General features: G+C 37.0%; 1 protein-coding gene across 2 annotated transcripts; it reads left to right on the forward strand.

Annotated features, from left to right (window-relative positions):
- Positions 1-1,361: 1,361 nt before the first annotated feature.
- CDC16 (cell division cycle 16) lies at positions 1,362-25,136 on the forward strand. 2 transcript variants are annotated; one of them, XM_054219456.1, is made up of 18 exons: positions 1,362-1,562; positions 3,709-3,763; positions 5,098-5,195; positions 5,713-5,751; positions 6,563-6,703; positions 8,677-8,836; positions 9,479-9,573; positions 10,227-10,360; positions 12,027-12,106; positions 13,712-13,761; positions 14,442-14,515; positions 15,707-15,832; positions 16,582-16,734; positions 17,358-17,421; positions 18,740-18,801; positions 20,923-21,058; positions 21,986-22,076; positions 23,216-25,136. In XM_054219456.1, exons 1-18 carry the CDS (start codon positions 1,515-1,517, stop codon positions 23,479-23,481), a joined length of 1,872 nt encoding a protein of 623 aa, XP_054075431.1. In that variant the 5' UTR covers positions 1,362-1,514; the 3' UTR covers positions 23,482-25,136. The 2 variants fall into 2 exon arrangements, with proteins under 2 accessions (XP_054075431.1, XP_054075439.1); XM_054219464.1 differs by lacking the exons at positions 1,362-1,562; positions 3,709-3,763; positions 5,098-5,195 and having other exon boundaries at positions 5,729-5,751; positions 6,516-6,703.
- The last annotated feature ends 130 nt before the right edge of the window (positions 25,137-25,266 follow it).

Raw genomic sequence — 25,266 nt, forward strand, 5'->3', positions numbered from 1 at the left:
TGCTCAGGTACCAAAGCTCTCTTCTGCCATGGTACGGTCAGCTGGCCATAGAAGCTATTTGGACACCTGAAAGTGTCTTCAGGGAAAATGAACATGACGATAACACTCATGAGATAGGACTGTTGGATCTAAAGAAGCCACTAACAAAAGGATTTGTCCCTTCATTACATGAGCTGATGGAAAGATGAACACGGATTTTACTCTTCTCAAGGTCTCAGTTACTGAAACATGAAAAAGTAACAGACTTACAAATACGCTTGAGTAAAAAAAAAGAAAAAGAAAAACAAATCTATGTTTTCTGCAGGCATAAAATGTCTATCTGCCATCTGCAGCACACACACTCAGCAAGAAACAGCCCCAAAAGCCTGACATCTGACCTAGCTAATAACAGGAGGAAATCACTGAAATCAAGTACAAGACAAGAAAAGGACAAGAGGAAATGGCCTCCAGTTGCACCAGGGAGGTTTAGGTCGGATAGAAGGAAAAATTTCTTCACCGAAAGGGTTACCAAGCATTGGAACAGGCTGCCCAGGGAAGTGGTTGAGTCACCATCCTTGAAAGTATTTAAGAGACGTGTAGATGTGGTGCTCAGGGACGTAGTTTAGTGGTAACTTGGCAGTGCTAAGTTAATGGTTGGACTTGATGATCTTACAGATCTCTTCCAACCAAAACGATTCTACGATTCTAAGAAGTTTTACATCAAAGCGCAGCTACCACAAATAGATCAAGAGATGGCACATGGATCCATTTTTTTCAAATGAATACTGTTTGTGACCAGCTGCCATCTTTGTGGCCTTCTCCACGCTGTAACTCTGACAGAGGTTTTCCCTCTCCATCAAGGCACAAATATACGATTGCTCTTCTTCTACCAGGCATCACCACTCAAGGAGGCCTCGGCCAGCATCTGAATTACTTCCAATCAGGCTTTTTAATTCATTCCTTCACATTATCTGTTTTTCAGTAGTAGAAGCTGACATGTTTCAGCGATGTCCTAGTGGATAATGATTCCCAAATCTGTGTAATACCAGAAATGACTGGGTGATGAAGGACTCGTAGAAAACCTCCTGACATGCCGACTGCCATCACTGCAAAGCCTCCAGGGAATCTTTTCACCACAAGGCCGCAGTAGCCAAAGTGGGGGCCAGGTCTCTGTAGGGGCCCTCACAGAGACAAACCTTCCCCTCAACACTGCTGAGAAGAGTCTCGGAATAAAGTTATTGGGGATGGACTGTGGAGAAAAGTCAGAATTCCTCTCAACTCCACCACCACCGCACCACGCGGGGCGGCCCCCAGCGCTGCCGGAACGATGCGCTCGGGTCGCTGTTTCCGGGAAGGAGGGCGGGAAGGCAGGACGGGAAGGAAGCGGGGCGGGTTTGAGCGCGGCACCGCCGGGCAGGGCGGCTGGCTGGCCGGGCGGGCTGCGGAGAGGCCATCGCTCCCGGCGCGGCGGGCTCGGCGCCTGGGTCGCCTCCCTATCCCTCCCTTCCGCTTCACCCAGCACACCGGGCGGGAGGATGAACCTGGAGCGGCTGAGGAAGCGGGTGCGGCAGTACATCGACCAGGTGAGGCGCCGAGCCGGGCCGGGCCGGGCCGGGGTGGGGTGGCTGGGGAAGGGGCGGTTGGGTTTCCCTCTCGGGGGAAAAGGCCCCTCACGGCCCGGCTCCCGGGGGGAAGGAAGGCCCGGGGCTTAGGTGCCAGCCTCTGTGGCAGGGGAGAGGAAGTTAATTTTGAAATAACGCCGCGTTTCCTCTGGAAAAGGAGGGCGCGGGGATGGGCGAGGAGTGGGGTGGGCCGGGAGCGGCGCCGGTGCGGTCCTCGGGGGGAGCCGGGGCCTGTGGCCTCCTCGTAGCGTGACATGGAGGTGACGGGGGGAGCCCGGGACTTCTTCCTCGCCTGGAGGAGGAAGAGGAGGGAATCCCGCTGTGGGAGCGGCAGCGAAGGCGTGTTTGCAGGGTCCCTCTCTCGCCGGTGCCGGATGGGCCACGGTTACCTGCTGGTTGTAGGTGCTGAGCTGCCAGGCTGCGGGCTGCCATTGGGAAGGACAGGCTTGTTTTCATTTGTTGATGGGTTCGGCAATTATGTTGCCGCAGGGCAAACAAACAAACAAATGCAAGAGGAAAAATGCATTCATAAATTAGATTAAGTGTAGCACGAAACTGCACTGCTTTGTTTTTAGTTCAGACACTTGGTACTGGCACCGGCTACTGAGAGAAAGCCATGCCTTCACTTAGCACAAACATTTGTGCGTGTGGCCAGCAAGTCTGACTGAAAGATTAGTTGGGGACCTAAGTTAATTTAGTGGGTTTTATTGTTTTGTTTTGCTGTACTCGTTTGAGTTAAGCTGGTTCACCAAGCTGCTTTGCCACACAGCTGTATAGACACACTTATGCAGTTCTGAGGAGGAGGAACATAGGACTGCTTCTTTGTGTCATATAGTCAGTTTATGGTACTGTAGAACTGCTCAACAAAAGTTGTATAGTGGTCTGTTATGACTTTCTTTTGTGGTGTTGAAAGAATTATTTAAACATCCGTTCTTGTAGGCAGCTATTACATATGTGGGGGTTTGGTTTTTTGTTGTTTTGTTTTGTTTTGTTTTGTTTTGTGTTTTTTTTTCCCTGGGAATGCAGATTGAAACCAAACTATTCTCCTGGCAAATTTGCTGGGCATTCTTAATCCCCATCAAGGAGGGAATATGGGAGTGCAGGATAGAAGAGACCACTTAGTCATGGAGTGTAGTGATTTGTGAGGACTAGAATGCTATCAGTGTGCGTTTCAGAAAAGTCTGCCAAACCTCTACTCCAAAAGCATAAAACAGTCTCTAAGATTGTGAACAAACTCCACAACTGTAACATTGCGGGAAAGAGCAGAAGTGATCAAGGCTTTTTTAGTGTGTCAAGTCCTTGCAATGGCAGGGTATCTGTTTGATGTCCAGCAGATCCTGGGAAGCATGTTATGCCTCATAGCATGGAGAAGGATAAAAAGGAACAACAGTAGCCCCTGCTGATCTTCTCAGAGAATAATTCCAGCCAATTCTGTGAGGTTTTGCCTAGCAGCCCAAATCTGATGGCAACTTTAGCTCAGTTAGTGAGATATACCTGCAAACTCTGCTTCTGTCGGATCTGTAGTTGCCACTGGTCTTCTGTCTTTCACCTGCTTCTTCTAGACTACAGATTTAACAGTGAAACTGTGTATCGAAGAGTAAGGGGAAATTAACATAGGGGTTATGGTTTGTGTGAGGTTAAAGCATCTTGACTGGGAAATGAAAATTTCTTAATCAGAGATGATGCTGCTGAAGTTTCCTGAAGTAATTTATATGTCTCTTTTTTAATATAGTATTCTCTTCCTTCTAACATGTGGGATCTTAACTGGAAGGGGAGGGACTCTTGGTGCTTTTTCAGTGATAGCAAATCAACTAATGACCTATTGCAATATTTACGTAGTGCATACCTTTTGGTCAAAGATATCTGCATTTCATGGAAAATAAATGAACTATCCCACCTCAAATTACTTTTTTATATCCTTTAGAAGTTACAGTACTGGCCCTTTTAAACTGTTTTTTGGACTTATAAAGATCTCAAATGTGAAGTGACGTTCATTAGAGACTACATACATAAGATGTTAAATGTGAATGATGTACAGTATATTTCAAAATAATCCAGGAAACGTAACCGCAAATAAATACTAATTATTTCTATCATGCTTTTACAGCAGCAGTATCAAAGTGCCCTGTTTTGGGCAGACAAAGTAGCTTCACTGTCTCACGGTAAGTAGTTACTTTTTACATTGTTCATTATTAACTTCTTTCTGATAGTGTTCTGGTTTGGTTTTGACGGCGTTTTTTTAAGCTGTGTGGCTAAATGTGGAAGTTTTGTGTTTGGTGTAAGTGCTTTTCTGTGATCTTTGGCATGAAATTTTTCCAAATAGAGTAGGGCCAATCTTCTGTCCCTTTTGAACTTATGAAGAAAGGCTGACAGATTTGGGTCTCTTCAGTCTGGAAAAAAGATGACTGAGGGGGGACCTTATCCACACCTATAAATACTGAAAGGGCGGGTGTCAGGAGGATGGGGCCAGGCTCTTCTCAGTGGTGCCCGGCAACAGGACAAGTGGTAATGGGCACAAACTTGAACATAGGAAGTTCCACCTAAACATGAGAAGGAACATCTTTACTTTGAGGGTGGCAGAGCACTGGAACAGGCTTCCCAGAGAGCTGGTGGAGTCTGTGTCTCTGGAGACATTCAAGACCTGCCTGGACGCGTTCCTGTGCAACCTGCTCTGGGTGACCCTGCTCTGGCAGGGGGGTTGGACTAGATGATCTCCAGAGGTCCCTTCCAACCCTAAGATTCTATGATTCTATGATTAATGTCTGGCTAAACCTTAAGGTTTGCCTACCTAAAGAAACGAAACAAAATAACCATGAGAGTCAACGGTGGTTTCCTACAGGATTCACTGGTGCTCTGGGTGCCAAGTAGAATTTACAAGTAGAAGACAAGCACGTTTACCTGAGTGAGTTGATGCTGGTAGCCTATACATGCCTACAGCCATGGTCCATTTACACTACTTGAAATGATTCAAGGGGCTTGATCCCACAAAAGCTTTGGTTGCAAATAAAGCAGGAGACTACTAGTCTGTGCTTCTGCAATCATAACTTCAAGCTGTAGAAGGCTAGTGCTTTCACGTTCACTGTTGTTAGGTTCCCACCAGTCTTTTTTGAGACACACAATTTTGAGTTGTTTGTTTCTGCCCTGTGTCCAAGGGCAGGGTAACTTACAAAGGCTACTTTTTTTTTTTCAGATCTTTATCGCTGTTGTCTCCTTCTCATGACACGCCTCTAATATGAGATTTTTTGTAGTCATTGTCCAGTGCACTATCTGATGTCTTTAAAGTTAAAATCTGATTATTTTTTCATTTTAATCTCTCACTGGTAGATATTAAAAGTTGTTTATCGATACATATTTAAAAAATTAAACTTTGTAACTCAATAGGATGCTAGAGTAGGGGAAAAATACTTTTCTAGTGAAGCAATATGGAATATTCTGTATGAAAATGTTTAAATATATATTATAAATTAATGTCTTACAATTTGTTCTTTTATTTTAGAGGAACCACAAGATATCTATTGGTTGGCCCAATGTCTTTACCTAACAGCTCAGTATCATAGGGCAGCACATGCCCTTCGATCGCGTAAGTTGGATAAGGTAAGCCATTTTAGTCAAAGACTTACTACTGTTACTCCACTTTTAAACCTCTGCTGCTAACCACAGTGACTTCTTCACCATCAGAGGATAAGGTTTATGGGTAAAAAAGTGATTAAAAAGTCCGCATGATGTAGTTATCTGAACCAATTATATCCCAGTGTTCAATGGGACAGATTGAAACTGTTGTCCCCAGATAGGGTCACAGAAAAGAGAAGGGGTCCAAGGATGTAACTGCAGCAGGTATGGGAAGGTGGAGTGTCACTTCAGGTGTAGTTGTTGAAATTGTCCTTCCTCTCTGTTAATGAGTGGTGAAGGCCAGAGTGGAGCAAGTGTCCTTTGAGAGTTTTATAGTAGAGAAAGTGTTACAGACTTAATTATTTTGGTCAGGAAAGATTTTTGGAGGTGAAAGGGGTGAAGAAGCCATACAACTGAAAAAGGAGAGAGCAAAATGGAGTCTAGCAGTGTAAATAAACATGCTCTATCTTTGTAACTAATATGTATGAAATTTTTCTTTCAGTTATATGAAGCATGTCGCTACCTTGCAGCTAGATGTCATGTGAGTATGTGTTCTAACCTCTGTTGGAAACAAACCAAACTAAATAAAGTATGCGTCTTGTGAAGATTAGGTACCTGACAGGCAATGTAGATCTCTGTGTTCATTGGAATAACAGGCTTAAATATTGTGACAGTTAACTTAATTCTTTAACCTTCAGTATGGTCACTGCAGTATCCGTTGTGGTACTATTCTAAAGAAATCCAACTGACCTTTTTTTCCAGGAAAGAAAATACTTCTTTAATAATTTGTGGGGAAAGAATGTGAATAATTTTTGTGTCATGTCTTCATATTTACATTTTTAATTGGTTGGTTGTAGTCTGACCGGAGGAGATGTGATTTATGGTTGTATAAATATAGTTAGCAGCTTTATACTTCTGTATAAAATGTGATACATAAATAGTAAAATGCAGTGCTTTCAAAGGACAACCGAACCAATTGGTAGATTAAATATAGAAATTTGAAATAGAATAATGTGCTGCTTATAGAAGAAGATCATTGTATTTTATTAAAACTTGTATTAAGTTTTTTTAGAAGCATATCTGCTTCTGTGATTGCATAATGCTGAATAATAGATTTTTCTGTAGATATTAATTTTATAAATTTTTGTGTATTATAGATGACTAGTTAAATAGTTGGCTGCAATTATAAAATGACACATGTCCAAGTAAGAATATGTATGCATGAAAAACCTGCTCATAAGCACTGGTTATTATAATCTATGCCTTTGAAATGTGACACTGTGTTTATTGGTGCTTTATGTACAGATGTTTCAAATCCCAACCTTGTTTTTTACATGCACATGTTTGGCTAGTATGCTGCAAAAGAACATCAACAGGCCCTGGATATTCTTGATATGGAAGAGCCAATCAACAAAAGACTTTTTGAAAAGTACTTCAAGGATGAAAGTGGATTGAAAGACTCTTCCACAGACTGGGAGATGTCACAATCCTCTGTAAGTGACATTTTTTAAACAATTTTTTTTATAACTAAGAAAAAAATGTGGGAAGTCAGAAAGTGATTTTACAGCTGTATGAATCTGAAACTCTGTGTTTAAGTTTTTCTTTTTTGGATAAGGTATTTTTCAAAAATGATGAATTTTTCTCCTTTCAGTCAGAAGTCATCTTGCGTATATGAAAATAACTTGGCTTGCTAAAATGAACAGTGCTTTTCAACAACTTCCCATAAATTATTTGCAGACACTTTGCAGGAAGTTCATGATCTAGCATTGGTTTTTAGAGTCTTATCTCTACGCTGCAATTTCAGTCTTGATAATGTAAACTAATACTTCTTTCAATTGGGCTGCAGATTCTGAGATAACAAAGCAACTTTTCTTCTCCTCTAGATATTTTTAATGAGGTGTTTCCTTAATCACTGAAGTGGTGTTCTCAGTGGAACATTTTTTGATCACACTTGAAAATTATGTGATGTGAAGGTGAAGTTTTTGAAGCTCAGTGAAAAAATGCTCTATAGGCACACAATTAAAAGGGATCAGTACCACGGGGAGGCTGAAGAGTCTGCGAAGAGTCTTTACTTATGGAGTTTTCAATTAAAGTTTATTAGCTAAAACTACAGTGAAGGTGACGGACAGATGGCATTTTCTCTGTAAGACTAAAGTAGTAAAATGGGTTAAATCATCAGTGTGAACTTATTTCAAATGCTGATATTAATGGACTTAAGGGAGAAGTGGATTAGACCAGGTTACTTCAGTGCACCTTAATGGGAATATTTAAGCTACCACTGCAAGCAAAGGAAAAAGTCCTCAGATCTGGGTGTTCGTTCTTGCTCCTTGTTTCATGGTACTCTGGCCCAAGTGTTTGGATGGCTGATTATTGAACTAAATTGGGAAACTATCTGATTTTGTCTGAAATCAGACAGAAAACAACTACTTTTGTCTGAAAAATAACCCAGCCAAAAAACTCGACTTCCATCAGGCCTTACCTTCACAAATGCTTGTGATAATGTAGTTCATGAATGTGAGGATGGCTTTGGTTTGCCAAAGGAGAGAACTACTGAAGTGCATACTGCTATGAGAAATTTTAAATCAAACTCCTCTAGGAATGTTGCTTTTTCAAACTTAATTGAATTAGTTTGCACAGATAGTAGTTCCAGAGTAAGAGTGACTGGACTCTGAGCTGGTAACAGTAATACCAGCAGTAATACAGTATTAGCAGCCTCTTGAGGTTTATTAGTTATTAATGCAGCTATACCATTTCTAGTGGGTGGATTCCTGAGAGAGTTGGTCTGTGTGGCTAGTCCAATGGCATAGGTGCCTAATACGTAAACTTGCCGCAAGTAACTTGCCGAGACTTCTGTGGCCTTCAGACTGAATTGAATACTCATCTGGAGAGTTTTGAAAGAACACATTAGGTATTGGACATCTTAGGACAACTTTAACTATGGTAATGATGATCTTTCACTACTTCCATTTCTGAAACATCTATGTTTTGGCTTGAAAAGAAGAATATATTTTTCTGCTCAAAGTAGTCGAGTCCATTGATTTGCCTTTTTCATCTCTACTGCAATCGTTCTTGTTTTGCCTGAAATATGTGGTTTAATAGCCAACAAAGAAATGAATTGCTTTTCAAAGTGACGATTTCCCTATATTGAATATGAAGGGAATTTAGTACAAGTAGCTTACAGCTCAATATCAGAGAGCTGGATGACAGAAGTAGAAAAGATAAACTCTATACTCCTTCTGCTTGCTTCAAGCATGTGTTTGTTTGGCAGTAGGTAACCTGATAGAGCATTTATTTGATATTTTTAAGATAGTAGAGACAATATTTTAGTTAAAGACAGCAGTAGAAACCCAGGTTCCATCATACATGAAATGCTTTTTACTTTTCAGGGAGCCCATTTGATTTGTGCTCAAAACCAAATTGCAAACATTGATTCAGTCTTTGACCTCCAGCCCTGCTTTTCCACCAGATCAAGAGCTCTATATGCCTTTTACGAGGGAAGATCTATGATGCTTTGGATAATAGAACCCTAGCAACATACAGCTACAAAGAGGCCCTGAAGCTTGATGTTTACTGCTTTGAAGCATTTGATCTTTTAACATCGCACCATATGCTGACGGCACAAGAAGGTCTGGATAGTGGTATTTCTCAAATACAAGTAAAACTTAGCTGCTTTCTCAATATGCCTTTTTCCTGGATAAAAACTAAAGCAATACTACAAGTAACAGACTTTAAAATGTTAAGAATAGAAAACACATGAAATCGGTGAAAATTATAATCTGCTCAAATTTACATTTGAACTTTATTTTTCAGTCCTGCAGTGCTAAGAATTAAAAGAAACAAACCCAGCTGGCCTGACTGTTAACTCTGGCAGCTCCCATGCTCTTTGCCCAGCCTAAAAAATGTTTTTCCTGTGTTCTCAGCTTCTCAGGCTTTAAATCCACAAAATGCTGCTAGTGCTAGCTTAGTTGTAGTAGGCATTACTTACTATAGCATTCTGAGCGATAAAATTTGACATGTAGATTAAATAAAAATAGTAGTGTGTTATGTCATCTTTATTATATTTGATTTAAAAGTGTAGAAGGAAAAACTAAGAATTCAATCTTTAATTTCCATAATTAGTAGTATTATCTGGTTTGAGTGTATCTGTACTGTTTTCTTCCTTGTAGTTTTGGGATGAGCATCATAAAATTCTTTGCATCTCTAAGTTCTTAAAATGCTGGATCTTACTGTTTCTTCTGTAATATGACTTTTTCTTTTAATTCAAATAGAAAAAGAACTTCTTGAATCTCTACCTCTTAGTAGACAATGTACAGAAGAAGAACAAGAATTGCTTCACTTCTTATTTGAGAATAAATTGAAAAAGGTAAACCCCAAAACTTACTAAAAAGCTGGAGAATTGCTTGAAAATCTTGACTTCAGGTGTAGCTTTTCTGGATTCCATTTATTCTGAACATTGGACTAAAATAAGGCCTTTGTAGTTTTGATTATTTTAAAATCGATGATGCGGTAGATATCACTTTATGGGGTAGTATAATAGTTTTCTGTAAACTTATTTTCTGGTGTGGTGACAACTTGAAATTCTGATTTTTATTTTTTTCTTAAGTTTATTTCTTGAGAAACTTCTAGGTGGGGAAAAAGAACACTAATAATGTAGGTAAAATGTCAGTTACCTGAAAATAGTAGGATATAACAACATTATTCCAGACTATTTTTTCCAAAGATAATGTGAGAGCACTGAAAAGACAACTATATAGTGTAGTCATTTTTACAGCCTACACTTAAGATATTGACACTGGCAAGCACATTTCATGTTCTAAATGAGCTTTTAAGTACATTATAAAGAACCGTTTTACCAAATTTGTGTCTTATGGACTTTGTTTAAGAATTTTAAGAAGCGTAATGCTGCTTAAATATTCTTTTAGAACTAAATATATTAATATCCACATAATACCATATTATGTATAATTCCCATCTGATTTTAGATTGAATTCAGATGTTGTTTCTTTTGTCTTTCAGTATAATAAACCCAGCGAAACACTGATTCCTGAATCAGTGGATGGTCTTCAGGAAAACCTGGATGTGGTAGTATCCTTAGCTGAAAGACATTATTATAACTGTGATTTCAAAATGTGTTACAAGCTTACTTCTGTGTAAGTATACAAAGCAACTTTGAGGGTTTTTTCTTATATGCTGTAGTATAATAATTATGCCTGCAAATATCATTGTTCAATGCATTGACATACATAACCATTTGATACAAAGCTTCAGGTATGTAGAATGTGTAGTTTGTGTCTGGCAAGACACATTATTTTTATGATATGTAGCAGAAATATCCAAAGCAAAAATCCAGTTAATCAGCACTGTGCAGCACTTCCCTTCATCCATCCTCTTCCTTACTCTAGTACCTTCAGTTTTGTGTGTTCTGTACCTACTTCTTGTTTGGCCTTCCTAATGAACAGGTTTGGATCAGTTGGTTAGTTAGGAAGTATAATTTCTCTGGCTGATTAATAGTTATGTTAATTTTGATGTGCCAAGTATTGTGTCTCACTTTCTATGTAGCCCAGGCGTACACTGCTGCTCGGTTGTCAGATGGGTCAGAGCAACAACGTGGATTGCTTTTCAACTACTGTAAACGTGAACACGTGGTTGTGGAGCTGCTTTTTCTGCTGGCCTGACAACTACTTTTTTAAGAAACTGTATTTTTGTGTATGTGCTGCATAGTCTAAGAATATTAGCAGTATAAAATAGAAGGGGTTTTATTTCATTTTTGTACCTCTTAGCTGAAGCAAGCCATCGCTATGTATAATATCCCATGGAACCGAGTACAGGCAGTGGGAAGGCTGTAGAGAATGCTGACAGGGTGAATTTAAATGTCTGAGTAAAATCATTAGTCTATTGAAATAAATTACTCCAGTTAAGTCAATAAAATTGTATTATTGCATTTTTGGTTCTGAAACTTAATTGCCACACCTTGTCTAGCAGAAAGTGGCAGGACTAAATGTCTCCTAAGGAGAAGACTATCACAAATGCTAGAGCTTGGAAATGAGAGTCTGAGAAGTTTATATAACTTCGAAGTTTTAGACTCTCTTCAAGAGAGCATTTAATATACTTGTTTACATGTTCTTTTATACTTTTCATTTTAAATACTTTAAACTATTTAAAAATGTGAGCTTTTGACTGTTTCAAGGTGTACTTCTCTGAGAATGGATTCATAATATTGTACTTCTAATTGAAGAGATTCTGTGAATAGATTTGAAGACATCTTTTTATTCTCTGCTTAGTTTACCAAATGCCAATGCTTACAAAAAGGGTACACACCTACAAGCCATGTCCTGCATGCAGTTTGTTGTCTGTGAGATTCTTCTGTTTCTAAACACTGCAGGAAATCAAGATTTTTAACTGAGATAAATATGTTTCCTAAGGCATACTGCTTAGTGTTAAGCTGAGAAAGCTGAGGACTATTCCTTGAAAGTTGCTGTGAAACATATGGAAAAGATAAACAGAAATGCTGCTTGCTGTTTGATGGTTAAATTTGAAGTGACTTGCAAACAAGCGTGCATTGTATGCTCTCTTTCTAATCGTATATTCAGCTTGCAAGAATTTTCAGTTATCCTCTTCTGTTAATCTAAATTAATAGTTGTTTTTCTGGTCTTAAGATAGCCTTTATTATGCTGTTAATAGTTACCTCCTAGTCACAAATAGTTTTCCAGTGCCTAAAGAGGAAATTAACTGGAACATTACACACTATAAAAGCAGCTCGCTTATAACACATTAAAATTTTTGAAATGTTCATTGCAGATTTTTTTATTTTTTTAGAGTGATGGAAAAAGATCCTTTCCATGCAAATTGTTTACCTGTGCATATAGGGACGCTTGTGGAACTTAATAAAGCGAATGGTAAGAAACACAACATTTAGTATGAGCGAAAAGAAGATTGTAAAGCTTCAATTTTAACAAAGAATTAAGGATGCCAAGAAACCCCCTAATATACCATTTAAAAAATTACATGTATTTTTCCTCCTACCTGCAGTTTCAAGAAACCAGTAGTAACTGGCAAAGACGGGAGTTTGAGAGCTGACAGCGGGGTGGGGGAAGTAGCTGTGCAAGGAGTCTTTATTCGTTCATGATCACAAGCATCACTGTCTTTTAACCACTGGGCAGTGCAGCCCGAAAGTTAGTGAGCTACACTGCTTCATTTCTGTTTGATTTCTGCTTTGTATCTAGGTGTACTACTTCTGCTCAACAACAAAATAAAATATATTAATTTAAACTATCAGGAACTCTTTCAGCAGTGTGTGTGCGTAGGTGGATGTGCTTTTCCCATATTAGAAAAAATTCTAGAACTCTCCTCACCTTTGCTGTTGTGAAGGCCTTTTTTTAGTTCAAAGAAGTTAATAATCATGCAGCACCTTTGTTGGAATTACAAGAACAGCGTACTTGCAGATGGAATGACTTTTTCTCATTTCAGACTGCATATAAACATCCAAAGCAAGTGAGGAGTTGAATGTCTTTAAAACCAATTGGAAAATAAAATAAGGAGCTCATATGATTTGCAGTCTGTCGAAGGATGGTGCATTGTATGTATGTAAATAGGTCATTAGGTGTACTAGTACTTCTCAAAGTTTAGTAAATGTACTTTTCAGTTACTTTCCAGTTAATTACATCTGAAAATGTGGCCAGTACACTGATTTTTCTTCTAAGTCTATCTTGAGAAGCATCTTGTAAATAAGTTGGTATTTTGTAAGCCATATTTGTAAGCCAGCTTTCATATTTGATTTTTCTGAAGCCAATAACTGATGCGAAGTACTCCAGAACAAACTCATCAATTTAGGAGTGCTGTGCTCTGAAGAAATAGAAATTTTATGTACTGTAATGCTATTTCTTTTGAAATAGCAGTAGAATTGTTATCCTGTATCTGATTATTTCTGCTGTTGTCAGAAAATCCATAGTAAATTATAGTAGTTGTAATTCTAGTAACTAGAATTATTATTTTTATTAGAAAAGTAATCACTTAGAATTATTACAAATAATACAATCATTTATTTGCCTTTCTCCTATTTTCAGCATATTAATGCACAGGACTATTCTTTGAAATTGATCTAGGCAGTACGTATTAGCTTTTAGGTGTAGGAAGTTCAATAGTGTTTTACCTTGACGAGATACATTCAAGTGTAATACTACAGGCGTTTTATTTTACTGTATGTTAATGACCTAAGTTGTTGCAGAATTCTTTAAGGGGTGGGCTGTATAGCTGCTTATTTATGTGCTGTGAAGACTTATGGGTTGTTTGGGTTGGTTGGGTTTTTTTTTGGTTAATTGCAAACCCAAATCTATTTTGAGGCAGTTTGAAGCATTACCACTAAACAGAAAACATTTTTGTTCACTTGTGCATTAATAACATTAGATGTTCTGGATATTTTGTATAGAAGGCTAAAGGGCTTGAAACATCTTAATGGCTTAGCACATTTTAATTTTCCTTTCTTGTTTCTTCCCACTATGTAGAGCTTTTCTATCTTTCTCACAAACTGGTGGACTTGTACCCAAATAATCCTGTAAGTTGTTCTAAGCATTCATTACTAGGTAGTTTTTTCTAGGTGAAAGCACATAAAAGCTATAATGTAATAGTTTGAGCAGCAGAATTCAAAATCTGTTTCTGGCTGCAGCTAGTAAAAGTGGTTCGCTCCTTTTCTTTTCTATGCATTGTAATTTTCTTATACCAAGGTTCTTTTTTTAAAACAAAATACCTGTAAAATATATTCAATGCGAGGCATTCACGTTGAATAATAATTTAAAACAAATGCTACGGTAATAAATGTATATGTCTCGCTGGGCAACCTTTTCCAATGTTTGATCACCTTCATAGTGAAAATTGTTTTCCTTTTACTCAGTCGGAATTTCCCATGTTGCAACTTGTACCCATTGCCTCCCATCCTGTCACTGCCCCTCTGAGAAGCCTCTGGCGCTGTCTTCTGTATTCCCTACCATAATTGAAGACAGTAATAAATATTCCACTTAGCGCTGTCTTCATAAGGCTGAACAAAACCAGTTAGAGAAGTACATGCCAGCAGTTCTAGCTCATCTGCGATATCAAATAATTTGAAAAGCTGACTGTGATTTCAGTGAAAATTCTCTAACTATAATCTGTTCCTCTATTTTGCATCACCTATGGTGAAGTTTCACTAAAATCAGTATGATATATCTAATTATGTTCTATTTTGATTTTAACGTGTAGGTATCATGGTTTGCAGTAGGATGCTACTATCTCATGGTTGGCCACAAAAATGAACATGCCAGAAGATATCTCAGGTAAAATACATTTTTTTTGCGGCTTTCCTTACTTAGTCTGTTGCTCACTCACTAAATAAATATTTAAAGTTCACAGGTTTTTGTAAGCTCATAAAGTAAACAGAAGTCTTGGTAAACTGATTACTACTAAAATATTCCTTTTTTTGACACCCTTTTTTTGGTATATCAATTTAGACCTCAACCTTCTAGATACTTAATGCCATACAGACTTATGCAGAATCTCTTTTGGCAGTCACCTTCCTGTTAGGGGCAGGTGTAGTCCCTGCATTCACTCGTGCTGCCGAGCTAACAACAGCTAGGCAATCAAGCCTCAGTTATTAGCTTAAGGACACTCAGGTATTCTCCTGAGTTCATATCTGAAAGGGAAGTTAGGTAGAAAATTTTGACATTTGGCCATCTAGTTCCTTCTGTGCACAAGCAGCCTTGGACTTTTTAGGTTGGTCAGTCAGTCCAGTGCTCTTTCCTGTAGGTCTTTTGTGTGTGTATTGTTATCAGCACTGGGGAGCAGGACCTTGCTGTGAAGTAGGGCTGTAAGCCTCAGATGAGAAAGCCTAAATCAACCTGTAAGGCTTTTATTTTTCTTTGAGACCTTTATAGACAATATATGTAAAGATGGGTTAGTAATTTAGACTGTTTAAATGTCTGGTTATTATGAGTAAGCTATTTAAATTCCTGACAAGTAGTAGTGTGAAATTCTTCAAGAGGCTGTCTGGAGTGACATAGGTGGTTTTAGTGGTGAAATAAAAACCATCTTTATTAAATCTGCAAGCATCCCTAGCCAGGAGGGGTCTATACATGTGTTGGGGGTGGGGAGGGGGAATCAGAATTCAGGGTAAAGCAGAGAAAAGGTCTTGTAATACATTTTGTAATACATTATGAGTCACTACTAGCTCTTTCTGTATTTTGGCCAATTCACCTATTATATCATTATTCATGTTCAGTAATATCAAATAATTCCTGCTGTCCATGAACAGCAATAGAAATAATACACTGAATTCTTGAAAATGTGATACTTGAAAGTGCTAAATAGTTTGTTGAACTTTTAAACTTTGTTTGCCACTGGTTGTTAAAGAAGGTTATCTTAATAGATACCTAACTATGTGGCACAGCATTGTTTTGTGAGTAGCCATCTGAAGCCGATGAAAGTTGATTTCGTATATGTGTGTGTTTGTACCCTGCTCTTGTTTTTAGCAAAGCTACTACACTTGAGAGAACCTATGGACCTGCGTGGATAGCATATGGACATTCATTTGCAGTTGAAAGTGAGCATGACCAAGCAATGGCTGCATACTTCACAGCTGCACAGCTCATGAAAGGGTATGTCAAAAATGTCATATTCAGAAAAATTAAAATTAATCCATAGTTAGTGTAGAATGTTGACCTATATCACTTTAAACAGTGGGAATACATTTGCAACAATTATCTGGTAGAGAACAAAGGAGGAAAAAACTAATGTAATCATCTGTGTTTGATTGCATTATTTGTACTTGATTATTGTTGTAATTTTTTTAAGATCTAAGTCAAGATTTATATTTAGGTAATCTATATTCTACCTGAAAGTTCTCTGAAATCTGTGAATCGTGTCTGTCATACCAGGTCATAAACTGCTGTATAGTAGTATCTTGAACAGCTCTCCACTGCTGTGAAGAAGTTTGTAAAATGAGCAGTGGACTTAATCATGTCATATTGTATATCAAATTATTGTATTTGGCTGTAATTATTGGTAAATGTAATCCCTCTCTTATTACTTCTCCCACATTCCATTTGTAAGTGAAATGTAGGAAGCATACTAGAGAGAAAAAAAAAAAACAAACTCAGAACTAACTTAAGCACTGAGGAAAATACATGTACTTACAGAGCAAGTTACGATTATGCACTGGAGTTCAAATTCTTGTCGATAACTAAGAAATATAAAAAGTCTTTTAAGCTGCCCCTTAGGTTAATAGTCCATTTAAATTAGCTTTTTACTTGGATATACGTAAACATATGCAAACACAGTTGGCATTTCTTTATAGTTTGTGATGCCATTCCCGATGTGTGTGTGATACTTGTGGGTTTTTTTATAGGTGTCACTTGCCGATGCTCTATATTGGACTGGAATATGGTTTGACCAACAACTCAAAGTTAGCTGAAAGGTTTTTCAGCCAAGCTTTAAGCATTGCACCTGAAGACCCTTTTGTTATGCATGAAGTTGGAGTGGTCGCATTTCAAAATGGAGAGTAAGCTTGCAAAAGGAGATTAAATATGAGCTTAAACATGGATTATTCTGAAGTGTAATGTGCCAATACATGTACTGAAGTGCTTATATCGAGCTATAGAATACAAAGTTTCTTTTGGTTCTAGCTTAGATGGTGTTTATCCTAAATCCTTTCTTTCTATGTTGTTCTTCCTTGTTTAAGATCGAATGAGGAAAGAATTTAACGCTTGAGGAACATGCAGAGATGAGTTATTGTCTTGTGTGTGTCTGTCATTGGGTAGTTCCGTGCCTTGAAAAGGCATCAGTCTGCACACACAAGTGCACACATGCTATAAAACTTTATACAGCAAAACATTTTGTCAGCTCAGGAGGTTCCAGATATAGTCTGAAAAATCTTAAAAGATATAAGAACTGTTTAGTGAATATTCTTGGTTTGCTTCTGATTTTTTTAACTTTGTCTTGTTAGCTCTTAGGAGCACATGCAAAATATAGCCAAACGTAAATTACGGTTTCTTACAGCTAATTTCACTCATATGACAAAATAATGTCAAAAAACTGTTATTTATAATACAGTTTGCTCATACTGCTAATGAAAACTAATGAAACTAATTTACGTTTCTTTCCCCTCACCCTGTCAATTCTTAGCTGGAAAACTGCAGAAAAGTGGTTTCTTGATGCACTGGAAAAAATCAAAGCTATTGGAAATGAGGTATTTTCCTAATAACGTGCATGATCATAAATTTGTAAAACTCCAGGAAATTCTGTAATATCTTCTGATAAAATATGCTTATTTTAAGGTAGAAGCAATACAATATAAATTTGACTTTAAAACTTGGGCCATCTACTTGTAATTGTGTATGTTGGGTTGTTACATGAGAATCATCACACATTATATTCAGTGCTACAGGAAAAGGCAAAAAGTATGTTTCTGTATGAAATGAAAATAAGTGCTGACTGGAGAGTGGAATCCAGGTCTCATTCTCGGTCTTGCGTCTGAGTAGACCAGTGGTTCTTGGCCTGAGGGTGGAACAGGGCACACATGTGAAAATGGTTTCTGCCACCTTAAGTGTTAGCCATTTCTTGAATGACTTCCATTTTTGTTTGGACATAATCCTGTAGGTTTGGATTTGTTTTCTTTCTATCAGATAGAGCCACTGTGGGGGAATGGGCCCAGGGATGCTTAACGAACTTCCTGAAAGTAATCAAAATAATCACTGGCAAGAAGTTTATTAGGAAATGTGCTTGTAGTTCTGGAGCTTTTGTGAATCAAAAGTCAACCATTACGACCCCGATTCTTTAAACGCCTAAACACACAAATGAGTTTGTACTTACTGGTAGTACCGTTTATTTTATTTGTGTGTTGTCATCTTGTCTAAAGAAACACATTGTACTAGAGTAACTTAAGATGCCTTAATGAAAGTAGTACCACCTTGTGACAGGCTTCTTGTGAATTTTACGATAGGTTTTCTCAATTTTTAGCTTAAATTTAGTTAATGACGACACCAACTCATGGTGCTATAATTGTTAACACGGCATCTCCTTTCAAGATAATGAAATTGCTTCTATAAAGTGGAAACGTCTTCTGTGTGCCTCATGAATGAGCTAACTTATTTCTAGCAGGTGAAGTTAGACTATGGAGAAAACAGCAAAAAGACCTTCATGATTATTTTAGAAACACCTAATCTGAGGGCTCTTCAGTGCTCCTAGGCTGAGAGACTTGACGTGATTTTTTTTTAAGTAGAAAACAAATTATGTTTGGTTTGCATCCAAGTTTTACTATCACTGACCCTTTAAATAAATTTAATTGGGTTTGGGGAATGGAAAAATTAGAAGAGCGAGTTATTGAATAAATGTTTTGAGCTTAAATACGTGCTTTGAAAAGAACTGAAAATGCGTGTGATATTTTTCTTGGTCATGGATGAATTGTCTTGTTCGTTTGTATGTTTGGTTGGTTTTTTTAAAAGTCGACAAAATTGAGTTACAGTCTGGGAAGCTGCAGTTATTTGAATTGTTGCATTATTTTGCAGGTAACAGTTGATAAGTGGGAGCCTTTATTGAACAACTTAGGACACGTCTGCAGAAAGCTCAAGTAAGCAGAAAGTACTGGAGCTACATTTATCTGGAATACTACGCAAATATGTTTTCTCTAGGCCTACTTCTCATTTATATCAAGATTGTACCACATGAGAGCAGTGTAGAAGCACCTTGTAAGAACAAGATTCCCTAAATCAACTTGTGAATGTAAATACATTAATCACCCCTTATATCCAGTTTACTACATGCAAGTTAAAGTGCTTAATGTGAAAGCCTTTCCTTAACTATTGATTCTTATTAGATAGAAAGTTGGTCGTAGGATTTTAGATCCTTGTGTGGGTCTGAATTCGAACTGGCCCCTGTCCCAGTCCTGACATACTTGAATATGTCCACTGATTTAATTAACATAAAGGTGGTTTTGTGACAATTAACTGCTTAGATCAGTGCTTTTGTTTCTTTTTCTTGAAGTGAAATGCTCAGGAACATTAATACAGCAATAAAATACTGCTTTATGGTTTTTGAGAACAGAACTATTTCATATTTCCATTCTAGGAAGAGAAAAAGAAAGTGCAAAGTACGTATGCAAGCTTTAACAGTTTTAACAGAGAAATGTTTTCTCTTTAATTACCTTAATCTCTTTTTAACGAGTGTTTTCTTTTGTTTAATCAGTACCATATCTTTTTTTTTTAATGTCATGGTTTTAATTGTCCAGTTGGTGTATACTGTAATTTTTGTTTCAAAGCTGCTAATGAGAATGTGATTATGGTAGATATAAGTTGTACTTCTGCTTTGGGTTTGCTAGTAGTTGCTTTGTGCTTGAATTGCCGATTAGTCTTCATTTTCATTATGAAATAAGGATGTATAATAGTTACCCCTTCTGCCAAGATCAAACAAAAGGCACTGCTTCTGGAATCTATTCATGCGTATAATTGCAGGTTTTTTCAAATACTTGTTTCGGTTATAACTCCTTTTGTCTTTATTTAATTTCTGCAATAAGTTAGTAACCGCTTACATCACACTTAAGGCAACTTGCATTGTATTATTTGTTCAGGTTCAGAAAACCAACCTAATGTATTTCTACATCCTTGTGAAACATCTTTCAGGAAAACCAAGTTGAGAATTTAGGCAGCCGTACGTGTGCTTTGACAACTTAAAAACATTCTGTAATTAATTTGCTAGTGTTCATAATACATGCTATTGGTATTATGAAAAAACCTACTGGATATATATCTACTCGCTAGCATTATGTGGTTGAAATTTGAGAGCAGCATATTAAAATACAGTGGTAGTTAACTGGACAGGTAAACACTACGAATGAAAATAAAATTCAAGTCATGGGAAAGTTTTGTGCAGCAAGCAAACAGTTGCATAAATTTTCTGCCTCAATTGTTCCTTAATGCCCTCCAACACTTCATGTGTTGCTATTTGCATAATTTCATTGTAACTGTAGACATTAAAATTTCTTATGAATAGACAATTGGTTGTCTTTATTTTTTAACAACTTGGTACTAGGATGTCAAATGTGACAATTTAATTTCTCAGAGTAATGCCATAATGTACATTTAATCCTTGTTTGCATTTGACATTTTATAAATAACAAATAACAACAATAACAAAATCAATCTAATTAATGGATAATTTTCAAAGATTTGAAAGAAATTATGGATGTGTGTAAATCTTTTCTGATAGAGACAGTAACAAAATGGAAGTGCCAAATGTACCAGTGTATGAAGCACTTAAGGGTTGTGAAATTTCTGCCTGGAGAGCTTTTCTTACTTTGAACAATGAATGATTTAGTCTCTTACTGCTCCTTTGCTCCCCTGGGGAGGAAAATGAAAGTTACAGCAAGAAAGCTAATGTTACAATGAGCAGCATTAAACATCTAAAGCAATTTACCGTATCAGATTGCTAAGATCATCTCCAAATGGGGCCTAGCTGTAAGCAGCTGTTGTGCTACATAAGGCGAACAATGATTTCTCAATTATGTCGGGGAAGAAAATTGTCAATATCCATGAGTCTTTTGTGCATTTTATTATGTTCAGAGTATGAAGCAATAATTTTTAAGTTCCTGCAGGATCATGTGCCACTGAGCTAAGGAAAATATCGATATAATACTATATAAACATCTCTCACCCTGAAGCTTACTAAAAGATTGTCTGTGTTTTAACCCAAACAGGAAATATGAAGAAGCACTGGAATACCATCGCCAGGCTCTAGTATTAATTCCTCAAAATGCTTCTACTTACTCTGCTATTGGCTACATTCATAGTCTAATGGGCAACTTTGAAAGCGCAATCGACTATTTTCATACGGTATGTAACTACCTTAAATTAAAGTGCTTCTCACAGATTCTATTATTTCTGGTTTGGTTTTATAACAGAGAACCAGAATTAACCCAGACTCCAAATTAGTGTTTATTTTATAATCTTAATTTTTGAAAAATAAAAAATCCTAAATTTTCTGTTAATTAGGTAAAATTGGCCACTTTGGGGAAACTTAGTACTTGGATCCTTTTTTTTCATAAATTGGTTGAATACTATAATTGTCATATGCATTTTGTGTACATAAACTTCTCATGTAGCTGAAATGATTTAAAAGATTTCTAGCCTATGTCTTGAACTAGAATATATGAATGAATATATAAAGTAGTATATATAAAGGGCAACATTTAAAGATATGCTGTTTTCTGTTGTCTCAGATTTATCTTTATTATATGATACTTGTCTATTATTATTGCAGGACAGTCTTAGTGATTTCACGGTCTCATAGAGTAATGGTGCATTTTCCTCGGTTCAATTTTCAGCATTCAAGCTGATTGGCTTGAGTTTAGCTGCAGTTCTATTTACCTAGAAGCTTGTAGTACGTAGCTTTAGTTGTAATTACTTCAAGCATGTCTCAGTCTATTTTGTTACAGATTGGAGCTTCGCTATACAAAATTAACTTCCTCACAGATTTTATAATCATTATTTTAGTAGTATGTTTACTTCATGATTTGTGAATGATTCTCTCTCTGTATACATACCCTTTTCTGATTTTTTTTGTGCTTTGCTTCCTTACTGCTTCAGCCAGTTCATATGACAACATTATTTTAGTTGTGCAGTGTTTTGCTTTACAGTGAAGACTATGCTCTGATACCATTTTTGAGCAACAAAACCCAACAAATTCAGAACCATCGTGGACTTAAGATGTAAATGGTTTTATTTGCTTCTGAATACTTTTTACTGTTTCTTTTTTAATAGGCCCTTGGTCTTAGGAGGGATGACACATTTTCAGTCACGATGCTTGGACATTGCATAGAAATGTATATTGGTGATTCTGAAGCCTACATTGGTAAGTCTTTCACTTACATGACTCTTAAAGTCATTGAGTCCTTTGAGAGGAGACAGCAAGAATGTCTACCGTTACCTAGTTAACTTACAAAGTAGAGTATGTTTTTGTTTGAGTTTTGTTGTGGCTTTTTTTTTTTAATGGGTAAATGAGTCAGAACTTATCAACAATTGCAGATGACCACTGGTTTTTTTTGTAAGCATCATGAAAGTAAATTCTTACCAGTATACAGAACAGAAACTCTTTGCCATTGGAAGTGCTGATGGTTTCTTTTGTAGAAAATATTGATTTGTGGCAGCTTAGAAACCAAAGGGAACGTGGAAAAAATAAAATAGAACCATGGAGTTAGAAAGTCAGAAGACTTGATTATAGCTACTACTGCCGTAGAGAGATCTGGGCAAGTCATTTTCACTATGTCAAAACTCTGCTCTCAGATAATCTCTGGAGGCAGAGAGAAATTAATCTGCTTCCAAAAATAGAGCTTTGCGTATGATTAAAAAAAAAAAAAAGTGCTCCATAACAATAATACACTATATTGCCGTAGTTTGAAATGTTCTACGAAAGCTTTCTACGCACACACCCCCCCAAAAAAACTTCATAGTGACGTGTTTCAGCTTCATTGAACTTAAGTGATCTATCTGTAATGAACAGTTGATGTCCTGTCAAGCATGTTAATGAGGCTGAATCCAGTAAAAGCCATCTGTGCTCTATTGCTTTTCCTGCTGATTTTTTATGCAGTTGAAGCAGATGTTTCTTCTCAACATTGTCTTGCTCCATATGTAGTTGGTTGACACATCTGGAAGAACCACACAGCCGTGTGATGTGCGTTAAGGCAAACCATGCTTTGTGTAACTTAAACAACAAAAAATGCCTCTTAGAGAATTGGGAAGGGAATTGGCAATTACTTCTCGTAACAGACTTTTGAATCTGAGTTGTATTTCTTATATTGTGCTCTTTTTCCAAAAGGGAGGGTGCTGGATTTCTTTCACAACAACTCTATTCAACTTCAGTCATTAAACAGCAACAGCTCCCTGTTGGTCTGAAAGCAGAGAATCAGAGTAGCTTCTGGATCATAGTTTCTTTGAGATACGTTTTTGAAAGTGTTCACTTGGAATAAACTAATGGTTTGACTTTTTTCCTAGGAACAGAGATCAAAGACAAATTAAGATGTTATGACTTCGATGTACACACAATGAAGACATTAAAGAACATAATTTCACCTCCCTGGGATTTCAGAGAATTCGACATAGAAAGACAAACCCTGGATGAAAGTGGCATAGTAACATTAGAGACGTCACATCAAAGGAAAAGTACAGATACGAGTCGCCCATTGGAAGAAACATTTGAGATTGAAATGAATGAAAGTGATATGATGTTAGAAACATCAATGTCAGACCATAGTACGTGACCATAAATGCTGGTGGAGAGCTCATTTTGTCTAAGTGTAATATGTTTGTTTTAGCATTTTTGTTATGGTGTTATACTTTAAAGGATTTGCTATTTTTATATGAATTCAAACTACTACTCTGTACTTACCACCAGTGAAATAATGCTTGCCTTAAGGATGATTAAACAGTATACATGACGGACTATTTCTAGAAAATGAATCATACATGATGAAGTAAAAAATAAATTCACTTTTTTTTTAAAACTGTTTACTGGCCATGTGTCTGCCATCAATAAGACTGTGAAGGTTTAAAAATAGTACTTGATATGGAATCGTTAACAATGTTGTAAAATTGAATAGCCAGTCTAATACAGTAGTATTGTGGCTTCTGAGTTTTCATCCTGTCTGTGAGGAATGCTTTCTTAGTAAATAGGCCAAAAGAATCCATGAAGTTTTATACTTACTACTTTATAAATGTTTATTCTTTTAAGGAGCAATTTCAACCGTTTTCCATCAAAGCTTTAAATTTATGACAAAGCATATTACTTTATTATACTTCAATTAATTTCAGTTCTTTATCGTTATTCTATATCGTATTACTGAAACATCATTTAAGAACTGGTTTTTGGTAAGCTGACTAGACAACAAACTTGAATTGTGTAAACATTAAGATAAATCAAACTTACCTGCAATTAGTGTTATAACAGAGCTGTAAGCCACGGTGTACTACTGTAGGGACCATAGTCATTCACTTCACACATAGGTGTTTTGTCAATGCAAAGGATTAACTGAACAATACACATACACAGTTTTTACAAGTCTCTAAAGTGTGGTATTTTTAAATGTCATTGGTTCACTGCAAAATGAAGAAGTAAAGTGTATGCCTCTGAAACCGCAGCAGTGATTTGTCCATGCACTACAGAGGGCAGGTCTGTCTGCCTTCTTAGCATGAGTGTTGAACGTATTTTGTGTAAATTTTTCTCTTCCCTTCTCTTCTTGCCTCTTCCACCTATGTCACTGTGTGGGGCTTAAAATTAAAAACTTAATGCTGCAAGCTGTCATAATACTTTCTTCTGTGACTGCTAGGTTTTGGCATTTAATGTTTAGAATAGATTTCCTGAAGTTTAGCCGTCCAGACTTTAGTGTGAAGTACTTCAGAACTCAAGAACTGGCAATTTTTCTGTAGACAAAAGATTTTTTTATGGAATACAAAAATTATTTTTGTTTTAGTGAAATAAAATCATTGGTCTAAAATGTAATTTCTACACTGAATCTCAGTACATGCGTGTTAACATTTAAACGTGTTTACAGTTACACTTTTAGTATAAAACATATGTTTGGTTATTGGGATATAATTTTCATCCAGTTTATTGGGGCAAGGTATAAAAATCCCTGACGTTTTAGTGCGATTCATGAAGTATTTCCTATACCTTTTTTTGGCACTTCATATAACTAACTGGAGACAAGGGCTGAATCCAAGTACCTGTATTGAAACCTTGTTGTCTTTTTGCTTTCCAGTAGTCCATCTTTTTTGATTAATGGTCCTCTTAATTAAAAGTAAACATTGTCTGTCTTAAACTTTTGCCGATCAATGGATATCAAAGGACGGGCTGATAATGTAATATTTTGAGTGTAATTTTGCATAGAGTTTCACATAAACTGGAAAATATAAATGACTACTACTCATCCCACTTCATCTGTCTCATGGCTCATTGAGTTCTCAGTGGCCAGGTTCTGAATCCCAAGGAATATACACTTGGTAGACACCACTACTTGGAAGAAATTGCTAGGGGGGAAGGCCTTTGT

The sequence above is a fragment of the Rissa tridactyla genome, chromosome 1 (genome assembly GCF_028500815.1).
Source record: "Rissa tridactyla isolate bRisTri1 chromosome 1, bRisTri1.patW.cur.20221130, whole genome shotgun sequence".
Lineage (NCBI taxonomy): Eukaryota > Metazoa > Chordata > Aves > Charadriiformes > Laridae > Rissa > Rissa tridactyla.

Excerpts from the sequence above, each read along its gene's own strand:
- CDC16 (XM_054219456.1), top strand. The coding sequence starts at position 1,515 with ATGAACCTGGAGCGGCTGAGGAAGCGGGTGCGGCAGTACATCGACCAG. Across the intron at positions 1,563-3,708 it reads TGCGGCAGTACATCGACCAG|CAGCAGTATCAAAGTGCCCT; the intron begins GTGAGGCGCCGA and ends ATGCTTTTACAG. Across the intron at positions 13,762-14,441 it reads ACTTGTACCCAAATAATCCT|GTATCATGGTTTGCAGTAGG; the intron begins GTAAGTTGTTCT and ends TTTAACGTGTAG.